Source organism: Patiria miniata, unplaced genomic scaffold, assembly GCF_015706575.1.
Source record: "Patiria miniata isolate m_02_andy unplaced genomic scaffold, ASM1570657v1 HiC_scaffold_14, whole genome shotgun sequence".
Lineage (NCBI taxonomy): Eukaryota > Metazoa > Echinodermata > Asteroidea > Valvatida > Asterinidae > Patiria > Patiria miniata.
Genome location: NW_024037052.1, coordinates 12,305,785 through 12,328,268, shown reverse-complemented (window position 1 = coordinate 12,328,268; position 22,484 = coordinate 12,305,785). Strand labels below are relative to the sequence as shown.

At 40.8% G+C, this 22,484-nt stretch overlaps 1 protein-coding gene across 2 annotated transcripts; it reads left to right on the top strand.

Moving 5' to 3' along the window:
• The first annotated feature begins 20 nt into the window (after positions 1 to 20).
• On the top strand, positions 21 to 21,732 carry LOC119722083 (ubiquitin-protein ligase E3A-like). Of its 2 annotated transcripts, none has more exons than XM_038192101.1 (20): positions 21 to 116; positions 2,861 to 3,016; positions 4,385 to 4,501; positions 5,207 to 5,415; positions 6,268 to 6,331; positions 7,935 to 8,510; positions 9,865 to 10,108; positions 11,161 to 11,262; positions 12,071 to 12,241; positions 12,383 to 12,579; positions 13,132 to 13,275; positions 14,203 to 14,422; positions 15,172 to 15,249; positions 16,556 to 16,756; positions 17,431 to 17,548; positions 18,102 to 18,346; positions 18,815 to 18,892; positions 19,567 to 19,784; positions 20,397 to 20,493; positions 21,328 to 21,732. In XM_038192101.1, the coding sequence occupies exons 2-20, from the start codon at positions 2,901 to 2,903 to the stop codon at positions 21,511 to 21,513; spliced, it is 3,381 nt and encodes a 1,126-aa protein (XP_038048029.1). In that variant the 5' UTR covers positions 21 to 116; positions 2,861 to 2,900; the 3' UTR covers positions 21,514 to 21,732. The 2 variants fall into 2 exon arrangements, with proteins under 2 accessions (XP_038048029.1, XP_038048030.1); XM_038192102.1 differs by having other exon boundaries at positions 57 to 149.
• Positions 21,733 to 22,484: the final 752 nt, after the last annotated feature.

Genomic DNA, 22,484 nt, shown 5'->3' with positions numbered 1-22,484 from the left:
CCGCTTTGACTGTTCATTTCTGGCCTCGCGGTGGCGCGCTTTAACTTAAACATTGCATCCGCGCCGCGAAAAGATGTTTGACGTCAAAATGCTGTCGAAGTTGTAAGATTAAGAAGGTGAGAACAGAGAAATCCAGGATTTTCTAACGGGCTTAGCTGGGCTGTTGGCACAATGGGGGAGGGGGGGGGGGCAGATGAGGTGTTGAAGTCAAGAAATGAATGACCACCAAACTGACAAAGCGGCAAAGGCCTGACTAGTGACACAATACCTTGGCAATAACTTAAGCCGTTATTTTGCGAACGCCGCCATCTTTGTAACTTTGGTTTTCTTTTTTTTGAGTGTGTTTAATCGGATTCTTCTAAAAAACTGAAACATAATGACACAAAAATTATGAAAATCAGTCAAGGCATTTTCAAGTTATGGCCATTTAACAGCGTTATTTTTTCAAAAAAAAATAACGTGAGAGTTGTTTCAAAATGAGGAAAAGTCACAATTTGGGAAAAGTCGACCGCTTATTTTTGCCAAAAATATCTAAGTCCACCTAATTAATATGCGTAATGACAATATCTTAAAAAATAAATGTTACATAGTCATGAAACCTTGATGGAATGTTTAAATTGTCGTTTGTCACATTTTGTACATGTTTTCCATTCAATTAATTTTTATTTATGCAAATTAGAAAATAATGAATAATTTATCTGTACAGTATGTATAGGGATAGTTAGCTAATTAATATGCGTAATAACAATATCTCAAAAAATAAATGTAAAAGAGTCATGAAACCTTTATGGAATATTTATATTGCAGTTTGTGACACTTTGTACATGTTTTTCAGGAAATTAATTTTTAATTATGCAAATTAGACAATGAATATTCATTTGTACAGTATATATGGGGATAGTTAGCTAATCTGGCATTTGGTGTGGTAAGTACGTGTTCCTGGCAGAATCAGTCACACTGACTGTGGCAACTTTTGTAGCCACTGTTATGAAGATGAGAATTCCATAAAGGAACTTCACAAATATTCTGCGCGACATTCACACTATTCAATAGCTTGAGAAATTCGTAACTTTTACCAACTTTTTCTTGTCTGGTCTGACATGCACAGCTGCTTACCGCTGTTTGAAAATGTGTTGCGTGATTTGTGTCTGCCATTGAGCGCTTTGCTGCTCGATTAATGAAGAACTCCCCATGGCACAAATGTTACAAATAGCCATTTTCGATAGTTTAATAGAACCATTTTTTATTGTTTAATAACGAAAAAAAAATGTACCACTGTATAGAATAAAGTATAAACTTTCATACCATCACTTGTTTTCCCCTTTATTTCTCATGTTCAACCATTAAAAATTGGTTTAGTTTTTGTGTTGATTGTGCAATTTCCCATCTGGCAGGACATTTCTCGTAGCAGTTGACATCCCTACAATAAGCGAGAGGTGCCTTCTAATTCTAGAACTAGAAGTAGAAGTAGCGGAAGGGCCTATCCTCGAAATGGCACGTGATGGCCAATCAAGAAGTAGGCCTATTGACTATTGACATTATTGATTGACATGGTGATTAAAGACCAATTTAGCGTAGGCCTGAAATAAAGGGGGGGGGGGTAGCCATAAGCAATATAATACATGAACAATACAGTAATATTCAGGACATTTTTTGTGGCATGTACACTGTAGGTATTGTAACGGCGACCCAAAGAGGCCAACCGTCAGTTGGGGGGATTAACTAATTAATAAAAAAATAAATGGATGCTGATCACAAAATAACCGACAAAGGGACAAGTATATTTATATGCAATATCAGAAAATAGAAATAATAAAAATTTAATTAGCGCTTCTTCGCTTACAAATAATTAACCAGGGGAGAGCATATAAATATAAATGATAGAATTTAAATAGTTACTGACAGAGCAGAGTTCAGACTGGCACCACTACGATACAACACCATAGTCTACAACCAGGCAATGTAAAAACTACTGGGAGCAAGGGGGGTAATATTGGAACATACTCACAAGACTATGCAGACCACTGAACACTTTGGTGTAATGGTGGTGGTGGTGATGAAAATTAAAGAACACAGCGTCTTGCACAAAAACGAAGGCCAAATTAAACTAGGCTTCCACCTTCAGCCATACATGTACAGGAACTCAGAAATTATGGAACTAAAATGCACACCACCATCCACCACCATGCCCCAGTCGCAAGTCCACGCCCTATTGGGCTTTCAAAGGGGTTTTATAGTGATGGGTAAAAATATGCATAAGAATTTCAAAATTAGGCATACTAATGCAGTGTGTCTTTCGTACTGGGAGATATTTGCATATAAAACACTAAGTACAGAGGTATGGGGGCAAGGAACTTATATCCCAGTATTGTGAGAGTAAACAATAAAGACTGCCATGAGAGCTCCATCTGTGGTTTGACTGCAAACCAAATACTATTCTATTGTGGTGTAAAGTAGGTTAAGACTTAAGTTGAACAAAGTAAGCTCTGAAATAGTTTTGTGGCATTAATCTGACTTGAGAACAGGTGTAATACATGACTGCTATGGATTACTGTGGCCAAAGCGCTCTCTATATAGTTTAAAGGTGCAATTGGGACCATAATAAAATCAAATTTTGTTACAGTATGGTGTACATTTCAATACCATTCCGAGTCTTAAATTATTTTAGGAATTATTTTTCAACCCCCCCCCCCCTAAAAAAAAGTTCAATTTTTTTTTCATTTCATATTAGCCTATTATCCTGTTGACTAAGCACTAGTACTAGCCACACCATAATTATGTTAAGAAGTCAGGCAGTAATTCAATAACTGTATTCACAGCATTTTCCAATTTTTTCCATTTCCTTTGTATTTTGTTTTAGGTTTTTGTCTTGGAGTTGTAATGAAAATTGACTGCATAAGATGAGCACTTCTCCTCGGCATATTCTGTCCCCCGGTGTGCCAGACTACCAAGGCAAGAGAGCTTCTCTACCCTACGCACCCAACAAAGAAGAACTAGTAGAGCTAAGATTTACAAGGTAAGTGCAATGGTCATTTGATGATGTAACCTTTTGAAGAAGGCGGAGATTGGGGTAGATACCACCTGGACCATTCTGATCTCTGAAACACAATGACCGTCAGTTGTTGTAAAATTTTCTATGCTTGTAGTTGTAGAGACACTTTAGTAAGGCCTAGGTATGAAAAGTTTTAGCGTGGTCAGACCAGTTTACATTACAGTGGAATGTCGCTATACCGAACACTGCTATACCGAACATTCAGCTATACCGAACATCTTCCTTGGCTCCCAATTTTTTTGGTACAAAACGTACCAAACATTGTTGTTGACAAATGTCAACAGAAGAGAGACAAGTGGCTACTATTTCCCCAAGGAATAGAAGGGGAAAGACACCTATTGCTGTAACTGTATAATTACATAATTCAATAGTCGGCACGTGTTTAAAGTTGCCTTTCAGTAACTACATGTACGAGGGCGTGTTATTTATTCATTGAAAAGTGATACCGGTGCACCGGCAGCTTAATATCGCTGTACCGAACAATCGCTAGTACGAACGTTTTCTGTGGATCCTACGATGTTCGTTTTAGCGGCGTTCAACACTGAATGTGTTTTCCCTTACGGAGTTGTAGAAAACAAGATTTTTCAGTACTCTAATGTCCTAAATTTTACCTTCTGCATGAATGCTGTATCCTATTTGTGTAAAACCAGTCGGCAAGATATCAGTCTATAAACACACAAAGGGTTGCAAAAGAATCGCGCGGCAGTGTTATCTGCACAAAAACGAAACTAGCGGCATCAGCTACTGCATCTGCGGTTTTCTCCAAAAGTTTCAGGTCTAGAGCCTTGCCGATTTACATGATGGTTGGCCCATTCATCCGCTTCAAAACGGTACCGAGTTTGTCCAGATCCATCCAGGTTAAGGTACCTTTAGGCTGCGAGACATGGGAGCCAGGCGGGTTGGAGCTGACAGGCCTCCCTATGGGACTTACTGCACAAAAACGAAACTAGCGGCATCAGCTATTACATTTGCGGTTTTCTCCAAAAGTTTCAGGTCTAGAGCATTGCCGATTTGCATGCTGGTTGGCCCATTCATCCGCTTGCCAACGGTACCAAGTTTGTCTGAATCCATCCAGGTTAAGGTACCTTTAGACTGCGATACATGAGAGCCATGCGGGTTGGCGCCGAAAGGCCTCCCTATGGGACTTACTGCACAAAAACGAAACTAGCGGCATAAGCTACTACATCTGCGGTTTTCACACAAAGGGTTGCAAAAGAATCGCGCGGCAGTGTTATCTGAAAAAAATATGTATTTATCGGGGAGGTAGGCTTTCAGGGTTGACCTTAGGAAACTTCTTTTCACACTTAGAATTTTAATGTTGTATCTTTACAGACAGCTGTCCACGAGCCACCCAAAGCTTCCCAGCAACAGCAGTAACTCTGTGGACAACCTGGTTCCAGTTGAAAGACCACGGTCCAATAGTCTCATTCGTATTGCGGACATCAAGCGGTAATGATCAAAGACTAAATGTGATTGGTCCATATTTTGTCTGTTAAGTTGGGAAGTCCTAAAATGGACTCTCCCTGCCTGTCAATCAAACAGTGTGCTGTGCATTGACCAATCAGGTCACATCTTTTATTTAGGTGACCGGGTCACCTTACTGAAAGATGTGATCTGATTGGACAATGTACACATACCAAAGGTGGGAGGGGCTTATTGGCAAATCTGGAGCGGTCCATTTGCCAACGCCTGAAATAGCTCTGAAGCTTCATTGTCGTTTAATTCATTTAGTGCCAACATACTTTTCATTGTCGCTGATATTTTCCAAGATATCAATTCTAAATCACGGACTTTGCTTCTTCATTTACCCTCCTGCTGTCTGAACAGTTAAAGACTCCAGCCATGCCTTTATACACAGGCTAGTTACCTACAATGAGATCATATTTGTTGTGAGCACTGTGACTAGTCAAATTCCATCAACAGACAAAAGCAGGTGACTGGTAGGCACAGCTGGCTTATCAATCACCTAGATATAAGGCAAAGCTGTATCAAGTTACATAAACAGTCACAGCCAGTCAATCCTGCTTTATGAAGGCAGGGAGCACTCAACTGTTGAGTTTGTCAGCCAGTGAGGGAATTATTAAGTTTTTCTTGTATGAAAAGAATTTTACCAACAATTTTTATAATCATACATTCAATTTCTCTTCTGGACAGGAATTTGAGTGCCAGCAACCTTGCGGCCCTCTCTGATAGCAATCTATCCATCAAGAAAGCCCTGCCGCTACGCAGCTACGACGCCCCCAACACCTCCGGCTCGGCGGCTAAACGTCACTTTGTGCAGCTGGTCAAGCAGTACTACTATCAGCTGACAGAGGGCTGCGGGAATGAGGAATGCCAAAATAGATTCTGCCGCTCCTGTAAAGGTATCATTTGAAATGCTAGCTAGAAATAATAATATTTTGGACTTTCCCATAGTTGGTCGAGTTTCAATGTTACAAAGAATCATTTTAAGGATGAACAATGGCTGCCTTAGATAATTGTTTTGGTTGGATTTTGTTTCTTATCACACAATTCGGGCCATTCACAATGCAGTGCACCACCAAGAGTTTGCCATGGAGAGTCCATTTTTCAAGTTTATGGTCGACAAAACATGGCCCACTTGAATGAGTGTCAGTAGACAACTTGAGCTAATATGTTATAGATTGGGGATAGCATTCTGCTGCCTTTCAAAAAAAACCATTTTGATAAAAAGAAAAGCAAAGGGCAAACAGATCCTTGAATCGTACACTTACGAAACTACTGAACGGAACTAACAATTTCAAATGTCCCGCGCTGCGAATTTTGTTGACCCTCTCCCACAATGCACTGGGAAAAATGAACTCTCTGTGGCAAAGTCTTGGTGGTGCACTGCATTGTGAATCGCCCTAATTGTCGCCCTCAAGCCAAATTTAAAGTGTTGGAAATAATTGAAAATGCGATCAAGTTAAAATTAATTTTTTTTTGAGTCTGTTTGTTCTAGTTTGGAGTAGCAATAGTTTGTTTCTAGAATGTAGATGTCTTGTTTCACAAGATTTTCTTCTGAAGTTGTTCTGTTGGTTTGAAAAATGCATAATGCTCAGAACCACCTTTTGCAACCTGGACGTATTTGGAATTATATTCAGAATGTTGAAAGTCTAGGTTTAGGAACACTCAACCCTGGCAATTGAACTCTCACCATCACCGTTATGCCTGGATAACATTTGTTATTTCATGTTTTCATTGCTTTCCCTATTCAGAAAGCAAGAGAGTTTACTGCGACGTGGCTGCCATTATCAGTATTAGACTGGCATCAAGTCAAAGGTAACTTGTTCATTTCAGTCGTTCATGGTTTCATTTTGTTAACCAGCATACATCCGAAAAGGATTTGCTTAAAGAATTGCTTGATATCATTGTAAACTAATATAGGCTTTGCATAATTATTTTCTTCATCCGCGCAGGCAATGTATAGGTTTTCCCGGCCAATTTCCTAAAATGTTCATTCACTTCTGAAAATCAGTCATTCATTTTCGTCTGAATTTGAGAATCGCTCAATACGCGTTTCATTTTCGCTACCAGAGCATTCAATTCCATTTCAGTTCAATCAATTTAGTGATTGAGCAGCACCTTTCGTTTATGTCCATTCAGATTCGTTTACAAAACTTCTTTTTGGCTTTCAGAGGGCGGTTTAATGCCATCGGCACCAGATACAATTAAGGGTTTCTTTTTAATTAACCGTCAATCAAATTAGCTGTACCTGAAATCAATTTAGAAAAGGTATACTTGCGTAAATGAATGCACGGGTAACGTAATTGGCCGTCTGTTTCTCAAAATCGAATGCATGAGAAATGAAAACGATTAAACTTTCGTTGAATTGAAATGGGATTAAAGACGTGCATTCAAATTCAGACGAAAATGAATGATCGATTTTCAGAAATGAATGAACATTTGAGGAAATTGGCCGGGAAAACCTATACTAAAATGTGTAGTTCGTTTTGCTTAATTTGTTAATTACTCCAACATTTGTTGGGTCAACAAATTAATATTTCACAAGTTCTTCATTCTAACCTAGCCAAATAAAGTGATGAGAGCCCCTATTAACCAGAGTTGAACAATTCGGGCGATTCACAATGCAGTGCGCCACCAAGAGTTTGCCATGGAGAGAATTGGAAATAAATGTTAATGAAATGAGATGAAATGAAACCCAAACTGCCATTTTCAATAATGTTTCAGTATTTGAAAGAAAAAGCTTTCAGCTTTAATCTGATACCTAAAACATAAAAATCCACCCATCCCTTTTTTTTTTTAAAGGCAAATGTTTTAGGGTTGCATTTTTTGGGGTCACCCTGTAGGCCCTATACAGGGTGAGTAAAAAAAAAAACGAAACCCAAATGTCGGGACTATTGTTTTATTGAAGTTCTGCATTTAGCACTTTCAAAATGTAGGATATGAAAGCCCAATTCATAAGCTTTCTTTTAGTAGAAGAATCATTCAAATCACTCATGTACTTTTGAAGTTACAGAATTTTAAACACAACCACCGTTTTAAGGCTCTGTCCACGGATCACCAAAGAGATTTGCGTTCTTTCAGCAAAACGAAAACAATTCACACACATCCCTATGTGATTTGTGTTCGTTTTGCTGAAAGAACACTGAATTTTTTTAGGATCCGTGGACAGAACCTTAAAACGGTTGTTGTGTTTAAAACTCCGTAACTTGAAAAGGAACATGAGTGATTTGAATGATTCTTGTACTAAAAGAAAGCTTATGAATAGGGCTTTCATATCCTACATTTTGAAAATGCTATATGCAGAACTTCTCTAAAACAATGGTCCCGACATTTGGGTTTCGTTTTATTTTACTCACCCTGTAGATTGTCATGAGGAGTACATGGTCATATTTTGTCATACTTTTTCGTTATTTTTCAGACGTTATTTATGCCAAGTCGATAACTACGCCGACCGCCCCTTGCCCCAGGAAGTATTCCAACCACCCAACGGAGAGGCTAAGCCATTCCTCCACACGCTCTTCTCCACCACCCCGTTCAAGTCGCTGTTCACCACCCAGCCCCCTCAGGCAGAACCCAAACGGAAGCTGTCTCCAGCTGTCGCAAACAGCCACCCGCCGAATCATAGCACGAAGTTTCCAGCACCCGCTCAAACCGGGAGCCTGATCAACGCCAAGCCACCGACGGGAAAGAAAGGACCAAGCCCTCTGAGAAAAGTCTCCAGTAGAAAAGGAAAGTCGAAGTCAGAAACCGGGATAAGAGGAAAAGATGGCAGATTGAATGGGATTTCTGATCAGGCCGGCCTGGATGACTTTGGAAGCAGTGACTCCAACTTCTCGGAAGACCATCAGAGGTTGTCGACGGCGGCTGCGAGAGACGACTTACGCTTGTCCCATCAGCACAGCGCCCCCAATCTCGCGTCGGGGGAATCGGACGCAACCCATTTGTTGTCCGACGATTTCGGCTCGGACGAGAATTTCTTGATCCACCACGGCAGGTAAAATGGAAACTATTTGCTGAATAGGTCTTATTCTTCAGTTTTAACCCTAACCCCTAGGGTATATTTACTAGAAAGTATCCTGGATGCCGCAAAAATCCATCAATTTTGCCATGCAAAAACATTTTGGTGGCCAGTGAGTCCATCAGAATCCACCAGTTAGCCGGGAGTAAATCTGTTGAGATCCTGAATCCATCAAAGTCCCCAAACTGCTTAAGATAGAGGTATCCTGAATCCATCAAAATCCTGCAGTACCGCTAGGCTTCATGTCCTGAACCTATCAAAATCCCCCAACTTTTTCAATATGGAGGTATCCCGAATCCGCCAAAATCCCCCGAAACAGGGGTGTGGATTTTGATGGATTCAGGTACGTTAGGGTTAATAGGGGTACTGTCTCAAATTGGCAATTTCAAGTTGTTGGCTGTCGATTGTGCCCACTGGCTAAGACGTGCCAGATATTTGGGTTTGACACAGCCAGACAGTAAGATACCTACCAGTATCCTGGGATCTGCCGACAGATAGACCAACAGATATTGGCTATCTGTGCGATGGTCCTAGACATTTACCTAGTACATTAACCCTAAACCCTCCAGGGGCCAATTTCACGGCGCTGCTAAGCACAAAAATTTGCTTAGCACAAAAAATGTCTGGCTTATTAAAAGCAGGTTACCAGCCAAAAGTCCATGTGATGTACATTGCTCGTGATTAGCATTCAACTGTTGTTTGCTTAGCATGAAAATCACATGGAGTTTTGGCTGGTAACCTGCTTTTATAAGCAAGACTTTTTTTGTGCTAAGCAAATTTTTGTGCTTAGCAGCGCCGTGAAATTGGGCCCAGGAAATTTTGGCTAGAAACCCTGCCAAACGTAGCAACATGCAACACTTGTCTAAATGACAAGCCTGCCCAGTGTAGCAAGATCCATCAGGCCAAAAGTCTCAAGGCCAAACTGCCTCAGAGTCTGTGGTCACCGAATGCAGCAGGATACAACTGTGGCATTGTTCAATGGGACTAGCTCTCATTGTCTCAGAAGCGGCTGTTTATGCACTGGTGTTGATAGCTGAATGCATCAAAGCGCACCAGACTTTTCCACCTGATAAACTCTGTTGCGTCCGGCAGGGTGAGGGTTAAAATAGTTTGAAACTGTTACCACCTTTTGGTTGCAGACGCTCTTTCTGCTGTCTTACTGGTAAGGGCTTCTTCTTTTGTCTTTTTGATTTATTGTGAACAAATCTTCTGTTGATGCAACATTCTAACTTTGAAATTAGCTAAAAATATTGTATTATTGGTCTGTTAGAATATCCAAATATCCTTTCCATCCAGTTTTCTCACATTTTTGCCTTGAAACCCTGACCAGGTCTAGAAGTACCCCCGTCGGTAGCTATGGCAACCTGAGCATCTCCTCAGCGATGAGTTTCGGCAGCGGTCCGCCCGGCTCCCTGCCCTCCATGAACAGCTCCCCGGCCCGCCTCCTGTCCTCCCAGGAAGCCCTGGATGAGACCGATGACCTGAGACAGTTTGAGAGGTCGGTGTCGCTGGAGATGTCTTGGGACGGTGTCGGGGAGTTCTCGCTCACCCATCTGACGCTGCCTATGCTTGAGGTATGGTGTGCGCATTGTCACCAAAGAGCTGTATTGAGTTACTAGAGAGCCAGCTCACTGTACACAATGTCATGTGCTCGGTGCATCCATGCTTATCCACAAACCGATGAAATGCTCACAGTTATCTGCATACCGAGGGTTATCTGCATATCTGCTTTTGGGCAATTCCACGGTAACTCACGTTGCATTTTTGATGTACTTTTGAGTTTCCTTGGGCTGTTATTACCTTACTGAAAAGGTTTAATAACTGTTATCCCCATGGTAGATAGAGTAGACCTAGACCTACCTAAGCACCAAAGATGATATCCCGAAAAATGTGATATGTATGATAAACAAGACGCACAAAATCGATTATTCACATTACATTTTCATAACGTGGGATTGCCCTTTTGTACTTGAAATCCATGCGTAAACAGCCTCGACTCCATGGGCGCGTTCCTTCACTAACCCCTGGCCGTGAGGACTACTCAAACGACGCTGACCGGCTATGCAGAGCGTACTGCGCGTGTATTTCGTAAACTGCATGCCTGTATGCGCTCGCGTGTTATCTCCTGCACGTCACGTCACGTACAAACATATTTTTTTAAACTGCGCGATGCCTGTAGGATATGGAGTTTGAAAGCCTCGTTTTTAGCCTCAAAAAATCTGTATCTTGCGTTGTAAAGGGACGACAGTGGTAAGTACATTTAATATAAATCCTTGCTAAATAACGCGACGTCGAAATCTTTTGTTTGAAAGGACTGATTCTACAAAAAACAATTTCAAAATGTTAAGCCTGCGTCCCACCTTAGATACATCGACTGCAGTCCTAATTTAAATGTGCCACTATTTGAACAGCGCCCCCATTGAAAGTGTGGAGTGAATGGTAACAGTAAGAGGGCCTGATGTTTCAACTCTGATTTTTCAGGTTTTTTATAAAATGTTCTCTTTGAAATTCTTTGACATTTACAAAAAAAACATGTATGACCATGTCGACTCATATGCTGCACGCGCATATGCTGAATTGACGTTTTCTTGGTATGTTTAATGTGTTCTCTGGTTGGTTATTTCAGGGAGCCATTGAGACCTACAAGAGTTCAGAGGATCCTTCGTTCCTGATCAACACCATCCGAACTGTATTCACTTCGTCAGAGGCACTCAATGCAAGCTTTAGGGTTAGTACGTTTTACAGAACAGTTTGGCAGCACTGCTTTAGTCCCAAAAAATGCATTTTTGATGAAAATATTACGGCTTGAAAGATCATTATGAAGCAGAAAAGAACACACAACTATAAATGTACCTTTAAAAAGTCACATTTTTTAAGAATAATTGTACAAAGTCATTTCAGGGTACACAATTTTGGCCTTTAAAACCCTAACCCTGCCAGACGCAACACAGTGCATCAGGTGGAAAAGAACTGGTTCGCTTTGGTGCATTCAGCTACCAACACCAGTGCATGAATGGCCAGCTCTGAAACATTGAGAGCTAATCCCATTCCACAATGCCACAGTTGTATCCTGCTGCATTCAGTGACCACAGACTCTGAGGCAGTTTGGCCTTGAGATTTTTGGCCTGATGGATCTTGCTGCACTGGGCAGGCTTGTCATTTAGATTGCATGTTGCTACGTTTGGCAGGGTTTCTAGCCAAAATACCCTGGAGGGTTGGGTTAAAGAATTGAACTATTTGAGCGCTAGTCTTTGTTTTAGGACATTGTTTCCCACTTACGTTGTCACTTGATACATTATATGAAGTTTCTGTCTGATGTTGGCAGTTTTGAGTTTTTCAACATTTTTTTCTGTAAATGTAAGACGTTACTTGGTGCATTGTTTAAAGCATTTCACCAAAATACATTGTATCAATAAAGCACCCAGAATGCTGTATGTTGTGAAATTGGTTATGCCCTAGCTTTGGTAAATTTCCTGTTCAACAGACTACAGTAAAAACCTGGGTTTTTTTTTCCTTATTGAATGTTTTGTCTCAAGTATGAGGATGGTAACCTAGCTAGCATCGACCTCTCGGCTGTCAGGCAAGCCTATGCCTTACTATGGACCCTGACGCCTCTGGATGTGTTCCTGTCCACTATGACTAACGCACTGGAGATCCTACTGATGTCATTGGATACAACGGTCATACAAGCAGATCAGATCAACCAGGTAAGACATCGAGTGATCTTAAAACTCTGCTTTTAAAAGAAACTTTTTAATTTTAATCCAGAGTTGTCCATTTTACTGAAAGAGATTCTTTGCAATTTTTGGACACTGATCCAATCTACGATCCCATCTATCTTGCTGCAGATACTTATTTTGCTTGAGAACCCGTTGTTAGAGACACGGGAACTCTTGCGTATATTCTGCCATGTCATCACCAAATTGCCTGCCAACACACATCAGGCTCTAGTCAGGGCGCTGTCCTCCTATGACAGGAAGCACTTCCAGCGTCTGCTCCAGTTGATCAAGACCTACCTGGGCTCTGTCTTACGGCCAAACCACCGGTAAATTGTCATGCCTACAATTCAATACATGTGGTACTGCTTGCATTTTGGTAACACTCTGACTGTATAATAATAATAATAATGCTGTGCCTTTTATTGCACTCTTTACCAACATTTCAAAGCGCTTCATATTTTTTACCCATGTTCAGAAGCCATGAGATCAGGTTTTTTGGCCACAGCTCGTTGTCAGCGCAAATCTGGTCTGTACTGTCAATGGTACCCATTGACAATCCAGGGTGGAGTAAGGAAATTGCAATAAAGTATCTTGCCCAAGAACACAAAAAGTAGGGTTCGAACCCACATACCATCACACACCATAACCTTTTGACCACCGACAATCAAACATCTGGACTGAGAATTTTCTCACTTTGAGACTCGTTTTGTTTAGCAACAATTTCTTTGAATCTTAGCACCGTCGACAAAATTAGAGAAAAGTTCCAAATGTTGGGCTGTGTCGGTGGAACATTTCTGATATACTGTCAATTCCAGTACAGTGCATTGTTAACCTTTTCCAGCTGTGATAGAATAAGTATGTTTTGTGTTCTCTTTTAGTGTGCACGAGAACATCATCTGCATTGCCAAGGTGTTGTCTGTTCTTCATGAGGCTAGCACACTAGCAGAGTCTGAAGGGAAGACGCGCCATAACCCAGAACAGCTGGCGACAATGAAGGATTTCTACAGCGATCAACTGTCAAGGTGTGTAGTTCTTAAAAAACAAAATCGTTGTTAGAACTCTGCCAGCTGTTATCTGCAGAAATCTAAGATTTGTTGGGTTGGGGGGGGGGGGGGAAGTGGGGGTGAATGTAATGTGTTTATATCATTTTAGTCAACTTTGAGGACATTTGATCAAGGACAATTTGTTGACTATTCTGGCAAAGGCTTGGCTCAAATTGTAAGCCTGACAATTATCGTAGTTTACGTTAAAACAACTTTCTGTCAAATGCAATATGTTAGATAATATTTCTGAAACAATTTACTATGTGTTGCTATTTTGTTTGTGCTGAAATTGACAATTGAACAAAATTTTGTAATTCAGGTCCTTTTGTACACATTTTTAGTGGGGCCCATATAGACTTGAGATAATGACTACAGTGGAACGTCGCTATAACAAATATCGTGGGATCCACAGAAATTGTTCTTAAGAGCGATTGTTCGGTATAGCGATTTTCACACATCAGTGGCGCACTCTTTTGATCATTGTTATTGTGTAGTTGCTCTTACAAACCACGCGCGGAGTCGCCTAACATGTCCATTACTATTTTCAATTCTGTAGCAGAACTTCACCAAGTACGCCCTGGTAGTTACTGAAAGACAGCTTCGAACACGTGCGACTATTGAATCATGTCATTACACAGTTTTTAATAATAGCCATTTGTCGCTCTTCTGTTGACATTTCCAACAACAATGTTCGGTATGTTTTGTACACAAAAATTGGGAGCCAAGGCTGATGTTCGATATAGCCGAATGTTCGGTATAGCGGTGTTCGGAATAGCGACGTTCCACTGTACTGAGATATTGGTGAGAAATTCTGACATTAATTCACTTTTGTCAATGAAATCGCCAATAATTCATCAGGAATACTACAAATTTCTCTATCCCCTCCCTTCCCTCCAATCCCATCAGGAACATGGACTACATGGGGGAATTCCACAAGTGGAAACTACGAGCCCAGCGCAAGGAGAAGGCAACAGCCAGCGTCAGTCACAGCTCCACCAGCGATAGCGGTTTCAGTAGCACCAGCAGTAGCAGTGGCCTGAGTGAGGAGCAAGGAGCCCATAGTAGGGCTGTCTCTGGTAGTGAGATGGAGTCACTACTAGACTTCCCATTTCTTCTGGACCCTTCTGTAAGTTCCTTGTATCTTAACTTAGATACATCTCTGTAGTTTTTATCTCTGTAGTTATTTTGTTATTTAGACGTAACATTCCTTTACTAGTCTACCAATGTAACTCTTTCTATGGTGAATTGATTTGGAGCAGTAGTCATGTTCATATGATATTTCATAACACGAGTGGAAAATTCACTACAGGGGTGAGTCAGAATCATCTGGACCCAATTTTCACCATTTTCTTGTAATAGAGTATATTGAGAGTGTTTCATATGAATGGTTATTACCTTGTCTTCCACAGGAATTTCGATTTTTTTTTTTTTCAAATTAGTGGCTGTGGTATTAAAGGAGTTATGCCAGTTACATTGAAGTGGCTCATTTTCCAGTCTGCACACGGAATTGGTTTTGCCTTTTTTAAATGTGTCAATAACTTCAAGTGAGTCAGTCACCATGACTAGGTTTCTGTTTGTTATAACACTGCTTCACACCAGTACGTGATTTCAATAAATTTGTTGAACCATGGAACCGTAGTCAGAGTGTTTATTAGCGTGCGTTCTTCGCTAGCGCTTTTCTCCAAAATGGTACAATGGATATACATGAAACTTTCACCAAATATGTTCAAAATACCAGCCTATAACATATCTCATTTGCACTTGTTCTGATAATTGCTACATCTTTTTAATATTTTCTTTAATTTGGGTCCAGATCATTCTGACTCACCCTGTAAGATATTGTTACTGATTTTTTCCCAACTTTTGCTCTGTCAGTCCAAAGTCCACATCTTGCACCTCGATGCTGTGATGCAGATGAGACAGGAGTACCAGGCAGCCATCTTGCATCAAGCTGTAAGTCAGATCTAAACATGTCTTCATTAATTAACCCTAACCGCCCTGAATCCTCCAAAATCCTTTTTGCAAATTGGAGGAATTTGCAGGATTGAGGTTACATGGCAAAAGTGGGTTGCTGATTTCGGAGTACGCACTGTGTCAAGGTCTTGGGCCGGACCTTGTGTTGTTTATGCTCAGCCGTGCATAAATTTAGCCCTTGATTATACTTGACATCCTCCGCACTGCTCCAGGATGTCACTGCCTTTGCCTCAGCCTATTGACAGTCATAGCCAGAGGATTTTGCAGGATTCAGGCAGTGGTCACCTCTCCACGAACCATATTCAAGAAATAATGGAGGAATTTGCAGGATTGAGGCTATATGCATGCTATTTTTCCATGAGGCCAATTGGAGGATTTTGCAGGATTGATGCTACATCCTAGCAAAAAAGCCTAGGGAGTTAGGGTTAATTTCCAGATCAGTCAAGTTTTTGTACCATTTTAGTCAGGTTTTGGTAAAACACAGAATGTCTTTTTGACTCATTATTATTATTATTATATATTATACAAAATAAGAATAAGTTTTAAAAAAAATTACTTAACAGTTATATCTAGTCAGATAAGCCCAGCATTTGAATGAGAAAGTGGGCAATTGGCTTATTCTTCAAGTTATCTAATCAGCTGAATTCTGAACAAAAAAAATCCACAGACAAACATTGAAGTAACTAATCTACCTTGTAAATATTGACACATTGTTGCTGTTGTTGAGTCTTTAACAAGTCTTGTTTCGGTTTGCGGTAACACCATGTGTTAATCACTATTGATGCTCAGTAGATATTTAGTTCTGATAAGAAGTGCCCCTGCTTATTATCAACTTTCGCTAAGTAGTTTTAGTTCTGATAAGAAAAGTCCTGCTTTAAGTTCTAAAAGAACTTGTCTTTGGTCTCAACGTTTCGACTAGCCTGCTCTAGTCATCATCAGGAGACAGAACTAAAACTACTTAGTGAAATGATAATAAGCAGGACAAGTTCTTATGAGAACTAAATATCTACTGAGTGACAGTAGTGATAACCACATGGTGTTACCGCAAACTGAAACGATACTGATGTTCTACCATGCAGGGCCGAAAATCTTACATCCGTAACAAGTCCTCACAAGTTTTTACCAGTCAAACACAAGTCATCCAGTTTAAACTCATCCAGTCCCAAGAATTGTAACAAGCCCATACCTTTGTTATTGTGACAAGACTTTGTAATAAACTTGTGATGGACTGAAATACATGTATAGCATTGTGCAAAAATCACGATCTATCTTTGTCTTCTAACAGAGGGTCTACCAGGCCCAGAAGTACCTGCTCAATCCCAACAAGAACGCCCTGAAGGACTCCATCAAGGCAGCCATGTGTCCGTTCTTGGTCCTGGAGGTCCGCAGATTCTCCCTCATCAGAGACACCTTAGCCCAGATGAGACTGAAACGCAGAGACCTGAAGAAACCACTCAAGATCAAGTATGTGGGTGGCGGGGAACAGGTCAGTAGTATTACACAGAGTGTTTAATGTTGGTTTCAGAGGTTTTGGGCCACTGACTTCGAGGGACTGTTGCTGGACTGCCATGGCCTAGTGGTCTGGAGCATTGAATTTGTGGTCTGCGGGTAATTCTGCAGGTTGTAGGCTCGAGTCCAGCCTGGGGTTACGGTGCGTGTGCTCTGGGGCAAGGCACTTTGTCACTCATTACTTCTCTCCACCCAGGAGTAAATGGGTACCTGTGAGGGCAGAGATGGTTATTGTGGTTGATGTAGCTGCTTTGCGCTGAAATGGCAGCATGGAGCTGTATACTCCCCAGGGAGCTGAGATGGTATTTGGAATGTTTCATGGGCCAAATGAGCAGGGTAATGCCTGAAAGTAGAGGGTTCTATTCACATTTTAAAAATTTAATTAACTCAGGTTATCTACTATGTTCAGTTCTTTTTATCAGTTATTATGTTATAAGTGCATACATTAAAACCGAGATCAAAGTGCTATCTTAATTCTTGAAGAGAGCTAGTGTATTGGATTGAAATACTGACTTAGTACACAAAATCTGCTTCTTCTGCTTGTGTCGGCTGAGAAATTGACTTCAACAAATCAGGAATGGCAATAACCATATATCCAAATGTGAAGTTGTCCATTAAACTGTGAGTTTTTTATCCTTATTTTTGATTCAGGGTTTGGATATGGGTGGTCTGCAGAAGGAGTTCTTTCAACTTATCACAGAGGCTGTTTTTGACCCCAAATATGCCATGTTCACGGTCTTAGAAGAGTCTAGAACACTTTGGATTAATGGTGAGTTCAAATCTGATGCTGAATGTCAATTAAAATAAACCCCAGATGAACTGAACAGACTTGTAATCAGGTCAATCACAAGTCAGTCACAAGTCAATCACAAGTCAATCACAAGCCAGGTGTCACATGTAATAGAGGATAGACAAAAAAGAAGGAAGGCATGTGTCCAGTTTATTTGAATAGATTGTCACTTGATGAAACTGAAGAACTTCAAATTTGACTTGTGAGGACTTGTGATTGAATTGTGACTGACTTGTGATTAGCTTGTAATGACTTCTGATGACCTGTGAGTACTTATGATGAGTTGTGATGACTTGTGATGGCTTGTGATTGACTTGTGATGACTGATATTTGACTTGTTATGACTTGCGGTTAAATTATTATAACTTCTCTATGACTTGTTATAACTTGATTATCTTGTGATTGACTTGTGATAAGCTTTGTGTGACTTGTAATAACTTGTGATTGACTTATGATGACTTACAGTGTCTTATTATGACTTCCAATTGACTTGTGATGTCTTATGACTGACTTGCAATATACTTCTTCGCAGGTGGCTCCTTAGAATCAGGCGATGAGTTTGAGCTCGTCGGTTCCCTCCTAGGCCTCGCCATCTACAACGGTATCATCCTAGACGTCCACTTCCCCACGGCCATCTACAAGAAGCTCCACGGTGAGGTCATGGACATAGAAGACCTGATGGAGATCCAACCCTCGCTAGGCAGGGGACTGAAGGAGCTGTTGGCTTACCAGGAGGAGGAGGAGGATGTTGAAAATGTCTTCTGTCAAACCTTCCAGGTAGGTTGAGTGAAAGTTCTGATACTAAGCCTCCCTCAACTGCACTCTCCAATTCTGCATCATCCTCCCAAACTCTTGGACTTTGAAAGACCTGGGGGTATGAATTGTTATGTTTGCAGGCAGCATTCTTAGAGTAGGGAGTCAGGTTGGCACAGTGGTTACTTTCCTCGCCCTCCACCGCTATGGCCCGGGTTCGATTCCAGCCCTGGTACACACTCGGATTGGATTTTCAGTCCCTACCTGATTCCGTGGGTTTTATCTGGAATATTCGTCTGGGGTTTTCCTCCCACCTCTGAAACTGTAATTTCTTCTCATTGTCTCCTCTCTACAGGTTTCTTCAGGCTTGTGAGCTACAGTGTCTCGGGCACTTTTGAGGGATCCTTGGTTTCATCACCAGAAAAGAGTATAATAATAATAATAATGATCTATCTCCTGTAATGAGTGATCTTTTTTTTTCTTTTTTGCCAGATTTCTTACACGATGATGGGGGAGTTGGTCACGGTGGATTTATTGCCAAACGGTTCACAGATAGCAGTCACCAATGAGGTAGGTTGGCACGGGGCTTAAATAACCAGTTCTTCAACAAATTCTTCTTTTTTTTTCACTGCACGAATTTTGACCTAAGATTGTTTTATGTTTAAAAATGAAATTGCTTCATTCTATTCTGGACATCTACAAAAAAAAATAGACTTATATTTTAGATTGGTTTTGCATACAAACAGATCAGCCCTCCGAGGAGACTGGTATCTGCCCCCACATTATCAATTTTCAACAGGGGGTTTGGAAACTAGTCTACCTTTGGGTCGATTTTGGTTTTCCGGTCTATGTCTTGTTTTAAAGTGATTATCTTTTCTATTGCTAGAAAAATAGCAATTTCAAAATGAACTCTCTTTTTGGGGGTTGAAACTTGGACAGAACTCTTTAATCCGAGCATAGCACGGTTACAGTAACATTTGGTAGTGTCGCGGCTAGTAAATGTTCGGCTGTCAAATGTGAGCGAAATAATGATTTGTCTTGCTCCTTAAAATTAATATGTGACACTGTGACTATTAAAAACCAATCCAAAACATGTTATTTAAGACCAAAATTCTATGCCATTTCACCAATGACTACCCTGCTTTGTAATAATAAAGAATAAAACTTTTCTAAAATTAGAGTAAGAGTTTTGAAATAAGCTAAGAGTTGTACAATTATTTTTTAATGTGTATTTTTTCCCCTAGAATCGTGAGGAGTATGTAAGGTTGTACATTCAGCATATTCTAGTGGACAGTGTAGCCACACAGTTTGAAGCCTTCGCCCACGGCTTCCACACGGTCTGTGGCGGCTCAGCGTTGCGTCTGTTTCAAGCCGCCGAAACGGAGATGCTGGTGTGTGGGAGTCCGGAACTAGACTTCATGGCTCTGGAGGCCTCGGCGACTTACGAGGACGGATACTCACGGTTTGGATTGCGTTGTGTTTGTCTTAGATTTGTAATTTGTGTTATAAGCCATCACAAGTCATCATAAGTCAATCACAGTTCAATCACAAGATTTCACATGTCATCACAAGTCATCATAAGTCATCACAAGTCAATCACAAGTCGTCACAAGTCAATCGAAGGTCAATTAAACGTTAATAAAAGATTGATCAAAGGTCAATCACAAGTAATCACACATCATCACAAGCCATCATAAGTCATCACAAGCCATCACAAGTTAACCACAAGTCAATCACACGGTGATCACACATCATCACAAGTCATCACAAGCCATCACATGTCACCACATGTCGATCACAAGTCAGTCACAAACCATCAAAAGTCAATCACAAGTCATCACAAGGCAAGTCATCACAAATCAACCACATGTTGTTGCAAGTCTCCACAAGTCAATCCCAAGTCACTTATGAGTACATCATAAGTCATAAAAAGTCAGTGTGTCATCATAAAAAGTCAGTGTGTCATCATAAAAAGTCATAGTGTCATCATGATAATACGTTAGACAGTTAGTTGTTGGGTAAATTGGCAGACATCAAAACTCCATTCTAAAAAATTGTTCTCTTTCCTTCACAGACAACACGTTACCATCAAAGCATTTTGGACAATTGTGCATTCCTTAAGAGAAGAACAGAAGAGGAAACTGCTACACTTCATAACAGGAAGTGACAAGGTGGGTCTAGCTCCTAGCAGAATATACGTTCATATTACACCAAACTACATGGGATCGATTATTGATGTTTATACACCAACTTAGCAATATATTGACTGGCAGTGAGGGCAATAGTACATTTTTATAACACACCTCTTGCTTGTTCTTTATCCTGGTTGGCTGAAACGCGGTCACTTGTGATTCACTAATATAGGCTAGTGCATGAAACTTATGTCAGCTTGAACTAGATGCGCGTCGAGACATCGCGCGTGCGTAATTTCCAGAGTGTAGTGCCTGATCGGGCACTATACTCAAAAAATTTTGACTGATAACAGCGCCCTCTGAAAAAATTCAAACTCAAAAATTTAATATAGGGAAACTGAAAGCGTTCCTGTAATTGTTGAATTGCTTACAGTTGAATTGCTGATGAGTTAACTGTCACATTAAAACAGTTCAATAATAAAACCCTGAAAGGTTTATTTTCTTATTTTTCATTTTGGACAGAGGCGAGTTATGAAACACATATGGACTGGCAAAATTCGGTCACTAGTGCACGTCTATGTTGCCCTCGGGTCTGAGAGTGACCAGTAGAGGGTCCTATATCCCTCCATTATTCCCTCGGCCTCAGGAAGTATGACCCTCTTCTGGTCACTCACAGTCCCATTGGGGGTATAGACATGCACTAGTGACCTCATTGCCAGTCTATATGTGTATACTATGCACCTTCAGTGACAGTGGTTAAATTTCAAAAATTTCATAGAAATCGAGTTTCAAGTTTTATTTTTTCATTTGTTTCCTCAAACGCAACCCACTCTCCCCACCCCTCAAACGATCTCCCCCTCCCTCCCCCCACAGGTTCCCTTGAAGGGTCTGTCCAGCCTTCCTATCGTCATCCAGCGTAACGGCCCCGAATCGGACCGTCTGCCCACAGCCATGACCTGCTTCAATCGCTTACTACTGCCGGCCTACAACACACTGGAAATACTCAGTCAGAAACTACTGGTTGCCATCGAGAACAGCAAAGGCTTCGGACTGACTTGAGCTCATTGCAATAATACTGGTTGTAATAGATTCAGTTAGCTTAAAACACACTGTCACAGTTTCATGTATAGATTGATAAAGTATTATTGCCTTGTGTGTGATTTCAATTCATAGTAGTACTTATTTTAACAAAAAGATCGTGGATTTGAAATTGTTACAAATGTATTCATGGATTATACACATTTTTATCAATAAAACCTCATAATGAAATAACAGTCACTATTTGGTTTCTGAAATGTCTTTCTTTGCGAGAGCGCTAACCTAAGAGGACGTATGTTATATCATTTGCTTTTTGAGCATTTTGTTTACGTTTGAAGCAACAAAATTGCTCAAAATCTTAAGTAGGGTACATAACGACTAACTTGTTGAAGTTTCAGCTCAGTGGATACTTCACATTTTAAGGAAACAGCGAAAATGTATGCACAGTATCTTCGGTCTCGTAACTGGATTCCGTTGCTTAACGCACTGAAACCACCTACAGTGTTAGTTTTCTTTCAAACTAAACCGTTCGAGTTGGAATAACTTCACAGGGTATTTGATACCATTCCTATCTTCACGTTGAGCAAAGTTTCTGTCATTGGGGAGTCGGGTTTGCTTAGCGGTTCTTTCCTCGCCCTCCATTGCTGTGATCCAGGTTCGAATCCCGCCCCGGGCCAATATGTGGATTGGGTTTTCAGTCCCTGCCTGATTCCATGCCTGATTCCATGGGTTTTCGCTAGAATATTCTGGGATTTTCCTCCCACTTCTAAAACTGTAATTTCTTCTCATTGTCTTCTCTCCACAGGTTTCTTCAGGCTTGCGAGCTACAGTGCCTAGGGTGCTTTTGAGGAATCCTTGGTTTCATTACCAGAAATATTCCGAGAAAAACGGCATTCAAGGATCTCGATTTCAAATCAAAAGTTGCTGAATCATGTTGTGAATTGGGCCTGAATTCAGAGTCTGAGACACGTTCTCACTGAGCCGATTGCAGC

Excerpts from the sequence above, each read along its gene's own strand:
- LOC119722083 (XM_038192101.1), top strand. The coding sequence starts at position 2,901 with ATGAGCACTTCTCCTCGGCATATTCTGTCCCCCGGTGTGCCAGACTAC. Across the intron at positions 13,276-14,202 it reads TACAGCGATCAACTGTCAAG|GAACATGGACTACATGGGGG; the intron begins GTGTGTAGTTCT and ends CAATCCCATCAG. Across the intron at positions 16,757-17,430 it reads ATGTGGGTGGCGGGGAACAG|GGTTTGGATATGGGTGGTCT; the intron begins GTCAGTAGTATT and ends TTTTTGATTCAG.